Source organism: Fulmarus glacialis, unplaced genomic scaffold (assembly GCF_000690835.1).
Source record: "Fulmarus glacialis isolate BGI_N327 unplaced genomic scaffold, ASM69083v1 scaffold38871, whole genome shotgun sequence".
Classification (NCBI taxonomy): Eukaryota; Metazoa; Chordata; class Aves; order Procellariiformes; family Procellariidae; genus Fulmarus; species Fulmarus glacialis.
In genome coordinates this window covers 448-8,054 of record NW_009191556.1, presented here as the reverse complement: position 1 = coordinate 8,054, position 7,607 = coordinate 448, and the positions used below count along the sequence as shown (strand labels likewise).

General features: G+C 49.4%; 1 protein-coding gene across 1 annotated transcript in view; it reads right to left on the bottom strand.

Annotated features, from left to right (window-relative positions):
• Positions 1-2,149: 2,149 nt before the first annotated feature.
• KLHL21 (kelch-like family member 21) overlaps positions 2,150-7,607 on the bottom strand; it is a gene marked incomplete at its 5' end in the record, with an annotated part of 5,900 nt that continues 442 nt past the window's right edge. The window contains 3 exons of the mRNA XM_009586741.1: positions 2,150-2,443; positions 2,830-2,902; positions 5,975-6,380. Of these exons, the coding sequence (XP_009585036.1) occupies positions 2,150-2,443; positions 2,830-2,902; positions 5,975-6,380 (773 nt within the window). The remainder of the gene's footprint in view (positions 2,444-2,829; positions 2,903-5,974; positions 6,381-7,607) is intronic.

The window sequence follows — 7,607 nt, the reverse complement described above, 5'->3', positions numbered from 1 at the left end:
CCCAGAGATGAAGGAACCGCCCCAAATCATGGGCTCCGCGCATCCCTCCCACCCGGATCCTCTGCCAAAGGGGGGGTCTGCCGCACCCCCACCTGCAGCAGCGCCGGAGAGGGTTTTAAACCAGGCCCCTCTGCGATCCTCCGCCGGCGCACCGCGGTTTCAAGGCACTGTCAAAGTTTCAGACTTGGAGAACAGCCCAGATTTTATGAGCAGCTTTTCCAAGTTCCACAGCTGAGGAGCGTGGTGTAAAATAGCATTCAAGGCAAAACAGATTTTTTTTAAAGCTGTGAAGTCGCTGATGTTGTGGAGATGGGGCTCTGACCCTGCTCAATCCAAGGGCAAGCTAGAAGGCAGGCAATCAAGTATATGGGCTTTCCATCTCTGAATTAAATTTAAATTCAAATTTTTTTCCTATTAAAAATGAAAGACGGAAAAAGCAAAACACATCCAGCCAACACTTCAGCCATTGTCACACTTCAGTTTTCCTGAAGGTGTGACGCTCGTTTTCGGGTGAGCCGTACCGCAGTTTTAGCTGTTTGCTTGTTCGAGAAGCTTCTCTTCAGCTAAAGTAGACAGAGGAAATACAGCCCAAGCTAGCTAGGTCACTTGGGCGAGTATAAAGGCAAATCTTACACAGGCCAAAAAAACCAGCAAACCCCAAACAAAAAGAAGAAAAAAAACCCTAAAATAACTACTTTTCAATCCGCAACACTCTGCCTAACTCCTACACCTTCGCCAAAACACCTCAGCGGCATTTTTCCAATTACCCAAATCCTGAGAGCTCCTGCAAACCGGAGGCGCGACAGGCACGAGACCCCTCCAAAGGTCCGGTGGGTTCCTTCACACAAGGTGATGCGTTTAAAAGCAATTCTGCATCAAGGTATCTAAACATCGCCAGCAATTCTACAAGCCTCTGGTGAATCTCCTGAGGAAGCTGCGCTCACCTTTCCCAGTAAGTGGGTTTTTTTTTTCCTGAAATAGCACAATGCCGACTTAGCTCCTTTAAAACGGTGAAGAAATAAAAACTCGCCCTCGCTGTGCGGGGCCTATCTGCCCAACCCAGCGTGCCGGCTGAGAACTGGGCACAGGAGAACCGACAGCAAACAGCCCTCGCCACAAGGAGCACCTTTTTCTGCCTAGTTCAGCCCCGCTATCAACAAGCCCTGTCAAACAGGGAAGGGAGAACAGCTCCTCCCCGAGGGAAGCAGTGGCCAGCCCCAGGAGTCACTCCTTGGGCCAGCTAAGAGAGGTAAGGCTTCTCCCCTTCCCCTTAAAGGAGGGCGCAGCTGGGGTGATCAGAAATGAAAACAATCTATTTGCGAGAATGCCATTAGAAGATAAATAAGGGTGTTTCTTTTTAGAAGGAAAAAGTGCTCTGCTAGGAGGGGTTGGAAAACAAATACCTGCAAAAGTTTAAATGCTTCAAATTAAAAAAAGCCCACCAAAACATAGGAAGAACTGAAGCTGAGACAGAGGGAAAGGTGAAGCTTCATAACCCAGCCTCAGTGAGATCCCTGCTACAGGACGTCAGTTCCTTCTGAAGGCATGAATGGGAACCGAGGGCCACGGCCACAGGGCAGGAAGGGCTGTGTTCTTGTATTAACCTCTCACCCTTAGCAGACCTCCAGCTCTCCTGGGAAGGCCCCTCCCCCTCTAACAACGCAGAGGAAGACGTGCACAGGAGGTCTGCCTTCCTCCGAGGCACAGAACAGAGGTGGGGGTCCAGATCACCGTCCCACCAGACGGTCCCCTCCCAAAAAAGAAACTGAAGAAAGGAGTTTGGTGGCAAATGAAGCGTTACGGGGTGAAGGAGCTCCCAGTGAAGCGTCTGACCAAAAGCCGTAAGCTGCGATGCTGTGGTGTCGTTCAACGTGATCGCTTTCCTCAGAGTTCACCTCTCGGGTCTCCTCTGCAGGCAGCATGGCGCCTTCTCCCGCCCCAGAGAAGGGCCGAGGCTCGCCGCAGTGGAGGCCTCGCTGGCTGCTGGCTGCGGTTCCGCAACAGCACATCAAACATTCAGAGTTTTCACTCCCACTATGATCAGTACATTTTTGTTTCCAAGCACCGGTTTGCCTCTGCCTTCTCTCAAAGCAACACTGGTTCTGGATAACGAACTCGCATCAAGTCAGGGGAACAGCGCCTTCCCCTGCTAACGAAGCTCGTTAAGGTTCTGGTTGTGAAGGTTTTGGCGCTGCCTGTTCAAGTTGATGGTGTTGTCCAGTGTGATGCTGTCATCCTCCTGCGTGGTTTCCGGCATGAACTGCCGGAATATGCTGACGCTGCCGTGCCAGAAGATGGGCTCGGGGAGTCGGCCTACCACGCTCCACGTTCGCGTCTCGGGGTCATAGGCTTCCAGGACGTCCGAGAGTTCAAATGTGTTATCATAGCCACCGGAGACATAGAGCTTCCCACCAAGCACAGCCACGCTCCCCCCAACGTGAACCTACAATTTAAAAATAGATATAGACAACAATTAGAAAGGAGGGTTTTGCCCAATTAGGCAGACGATAAAGGTGTCGGGTACTGTCCTGCAACTGCTTGCTTGGACGGGGCTCAGCACCCACCAGCCGCTGACTCTGGCTCTGAACCAGCGCTGCCCAAACACTGGGAGGAGACAGAGTTTTCTAGCTTTGCCCAGCTCGTGTGTGCTGGGCTGAACACCCGGCTATGCAATCACAGTCCAGGACTTTTTCTTCCAGGTGACTGCAATAGGCTTAAATGCACTCCATGTGAAAGGGGTTATAATCTAAAGAGCACCCTGTTTTCCAAAGGTAAATTAAACCAATTTTTCACACTGAAAGGTATCCAGTAGGTCAGTAAGCATCCTACCTGAAGCATGGCAGGGATTTTATCCCATTCATTCTTTGCTGGATTGTAAACATCCACTTCAGCCGAGTCGTCTCTGTGGGAGATAACACAAAATTACTCTTCTGTGTTCTAAAAACCTCCTGCCTTGTGAAGCCCCCAGTTCAGCAGCCTGAAATGCTGCCGTGAGCACTTCTGCTCCAATCCAGCTACATATATCAGAGACCAAAGGGTTCCTATACGAAGACACAGGTCTTGATGCAAACCCCAGCCTCCAACATGGGCTTCTCCTGCGCCAGTGGCGACATTCAACCCCAGAAAACGCCTGGACCTCTCTGCTGCACCCCTACACATGAAGCAGGCTGGCGCAGACATTGTGCACGTACCACATATCAGTGCAGGAGTGCTTCTCTCATTCTCAGTGCCAGTGACCTACACCCAAAGAGCCCAAATGTCCCTTCTGAGCTTCTCCACAGGCAAAGCAACACGCTCTGAACTTTCTGGTGTATGCTGAGTTTTAGGACACAGCCTAGCAGGGAAGGCAGACAAGACGACCGGAGACAGAGCAAGCTGACAGCACGCACTGTTTTCCGCCTCCCTAAGTTGGTCGTTGCACCTGAGACGGCATGACGAGCTGCTCTGGACTGTGAGCCCCACTCGGGAGTCCAGCGTGCAGCTATGCCACTACTGGGTTGGAAATCACTGCGCAATCCTGAGGGCTTTCTCAAATCTAGTCGTCTTTTTATGTCTGCATCTATGGTAGGTGTGTTTACAGACTAACCTTCTGCAAGTCTGCATGTCAAAGACCAATCTGACTTTGGTGCCAAGTGCTTCATGGTCTGGAAGAAAAATTACTGCTGTTCTGGAGAGGCTTAAACCTCCATGCACTTCAAAGTAACGGCATCCCTACTGCTTGAGCTTTTTGCCAACACCGAATTTAAACGGGCCAGAGGAATGTGAGAGAAGAGCTGGCGGGGTCAGTGTAATCCCTCAAGGCTTCTCTCACCCGCTCCACTCACGAGACTGGGGGGCGACAGTGACAGGTGAGGGACATTTGCAACACAGAAATGCGTGCTGCTGACACAAGAATGCGAAGAGGACAAGGTCAGGGCAGCCGGAGAAGTGCTGTCAGTCACTCCAAGACAGTCCTGTTACAGACAGATTCAAAAGGCTGCAAGGAATATTTTATTGTCTTTGTATCTATTGTGACATTGCACATTGACATGCACTGTGCAGGTGACAAGGTATCGCTACCGATTGCTGACATGAATCTGAGCAGGGAAGGGAGTGAAAATAAACGAGAAAGCTCACCTACAACAGCAGTGTCTGTTTAGCGAACCATTACAACAGAAATCTGTCTGCTAAGCCTGCAGCGAAGCCAAGGTGCGCGCCGTGGAACTTTCTGGTTACACTCTGGACAAGCATTCCTAAGGTACCTATACAATACACACTTTAAAACCAGTTTCTTTAGTTTGAGTTTCTTCTGTGATGTACCTGGAACTGAACTGATGTTCACCTGAATGAAACATCTTTAACACGGGCCCTCCAAGCCCCACAGAGCTGCATGAAGACCAACCTTTCTTCCTTAGAACTGCTCAGAACCAAGAGCTGGTATCTGCCTTTGGACACAGCGCTTGGGACTTAAATGCTGCTGCCAAATCGTTTGTACCTGAAAGAACTGCTGCTGCTCACAACACTTCACAACTAACAGCAGCAGGCGAGTCAAATACTTCCAAGTATGAAGCTGAAAACCCCAATGGACTGGAAGGGAAACGAGGGGTGAAGGCAGTTCCAGGCACTGGTGACAGTCAGGCCAGGACCTCCTCTCCCATCTCAGGGTTAGCTCTAAGAAGGATGCAGTTGAAGACCTAAGCCTCACTGCTATGCCATGTTTATAGTTATAAAACTAGCCCCACTGGAGGGGATCGTCAGTCAGAAGCTTTAGTCTGAGCTATTAAAAGTAACAAAAAAATTAGTTTGCAACTTTTATTTGTAACCTATTCCTCTGTCCTCCAAAGATTATCTTACAGCTTTATACAGAGCAGCAGTCTATGTGCAGCACGTGAAATGAGGGGAGAAAAACCTGACCCCGATAATCTCATTAACTCCTGCAGATGCCTAAGTGATCAGAAATCCTGAAGTGTCAATCATCAGTATTTTACAATGGATAAGAAAAAGGAAAACCTATAGAATCAGCTTGTGACAAGTAGCTGAATAGCGAGAACACCCCTGCCAGTTTTTACTGAAAACCAGGTGACTCAAGCTGCTATCTGCAAACAACTGCCAGGAACCGAGACTCAGCTGAACCCAAATGAATCAAATAAAAGGTCTTGGGTAGAAGTTGCTGCTTTACACAAAGTCAAGAGGAGATTAAAAAAAGAAAAGTGTCTGGAGGCCATCGCAGAAGTCTATGTTTGCTCAAAGTCAACACAACAAGATGAAATGCTTCAGCGCTAGCATGCCTTTCAGTTTATTTTTAATTAAGTGGATAACTGAAGTATTTGCACCACCAGGACAGCTTCAGATGGGAAATTAAGTCCCAATTTGGAAAGGCGCTTAAAAATAGTGACCAATCATTTCATCTTCAGTCCCCTTATCTTTGCTGAGACAGAGGATGTCCTCTCCTGCGCTACAGTTTAACGTTTTCTTGGAGGTTACTCACTTATTTATAGCAACAAGGGCGGGTTGAACCAGAAGCCAAGAAAACAGAGAAGTCTATTTCCAAGCAGTGCTGTTGACTTCAGCCAGATTTATACCTGGCTATTCCCCAGCCCGTGGCTTTAGATTCAGACATTTTTACACAATTTTAAGCATAGTTCTTTGAGGTCTAGCTACAACAGAAGTAAAGGAAAGAGGTGTGGCAGTTTACAGACCCACCTGCACCATCAGAAAATAAAATAAAATTTTTAGAATGCTGACAATCAAGAACTCGAAAGTTAGGGAAAATTCAACATAATTTCATGTATTTTACTGCATATATTTTCACAATAGAGATACCTTTTTAATGATCCAATTGTATAGTATAATATATTTCACTCTATATCATTCACTGCTTTCCCAATGCAGTGCTCTCCTACAACAATCTGCAAAATCTGCACACCTTCCCGGGGGAACTCTGGGCTTGCCTCGTGGGGACGTGGGGAGGGAGGTTATCGTTCCCGCTACTCACCTTATGAAGTACATGAGGCCGTTGAGAGTGACGGTCTTTGGGGCAAAGGACCAGGGGGGCAGGTGGCCGCAGTTCACGAGGGACCAGAGGTCGCTGTCGGGGTCGTAGCACTGCATAACCATGGATTCTTTGCCAGCCAGGGAGCCTATGGCGAACAGCTTGCCGCGGCATGAGGTGGTGGAGCAGTTGTCCATGGGGTACAGCATGGGCTGCAGAGCCTCCCAGCTGTCCACCGAGTGGTCGTAGCGCTCTGTGCTGTCAGAGGCGATCACATACAGCAGCCCGTCCAGGACCGTGGAGCTGTGGTATTCTCTGGCTTTCAGCATGGGAGACGCCTCTGTCCACTCGTTCACGCTGGAATTGTACCTCCAGACGCAGTCGTACAGCCTCGACCCATCCGATCCTCCTGCAGCACAGCACGCCACATTTCAAAGTGTGGTTTCGCAAAGGGAAGTACTATGGTGTGACGGAGGAGAGGGCTTGGCTCAGGACCGGGATCTTTGTTATGTCTTCCAGCTACACCTTCTTAATACACACACACATACACTTTTTGCTTCCCAGGGCCGTATGTTATGAAAATATTTCAGTACTGAGGGACCACAGTAGTGTGCACTGCGAGGACTTTAATGGAAGTTTTGCACTTTGTGTTTCCCAGTAAGCCAGGAAGGATTTCTCCCATGTTGTTCCTAGTCTGTACTCAGCCACGACTCAAAATGAGTTTCCCAGGTTTGACTACCTCCATCCTTCCAAATAACCATTTTCTCTCCCATTTTGCAACCCCTGCTCTGTTGCTATCCAGAAGCTGCTGTGACATAGCGGAGACTAACACTCACCAGCGCCTGGTTGCCAAGGCAGCGTTACCACCGGCAGCACGGAAACCTTCCAACCCTCCCCGCGCTACGATGCTGACACTAAGCAGAACAACCGAAGGTCCCCGCCAGCGGCAGCCTTGCCGAAGCACAGGGCTCCCGGCAGTATCGGCGCCCTCAGACCCACCTGAGATTGCTCCTGAAAGCTCCCACAGGATATAAGAGCGTCCGTACAAATGAGCTGTGTGGTAGCCATCATTTTTACAACTCTGCCCTTAAAGCAGAGCCTTGTTTTTTGCTCGTGACTAGAGAATGAACAGTTCTCTGTTCACCTGCATTTGACCTGACCTTCAAATCTTTGTCAGTGCATCCTGCACACCCAGAGCAAGCTGTTCTGCAGTGCCTGGTTTGTTACAGCCATCGCAGGGCTGCTGCTCCAGCTACAGGGATGTAATTCAAAGGAGGCACCTACATGCAGATTAACAGCCAAATTTACACATCTGTGTCACCTTGACAGAAGTAATTATAGCCCCAGTGGACTGTGAGGAGGCAGGATTCGTGCTGGGGAAGGTACCGTGACTCATAGGCGCTGGCTGGCTGAGGAACCCAGGGCTTTCTGACACGCCTCTGCCTCCGGCACGCGCTTGGCTTGTGATTCACAGGGCTCTGAACCCAAACACCTTCGCAGACAGAAATTCAAAACCCTCTGAAGTCACTCCTGTACCCCAGAGTGAGTGGTTAGAAAGTTCTACCAGTGCAAGATCTGCGACTTCTGCCTGCGTGCTCAGGAGCATTAGTCATGACAAAATACTTCCCGGATTGAG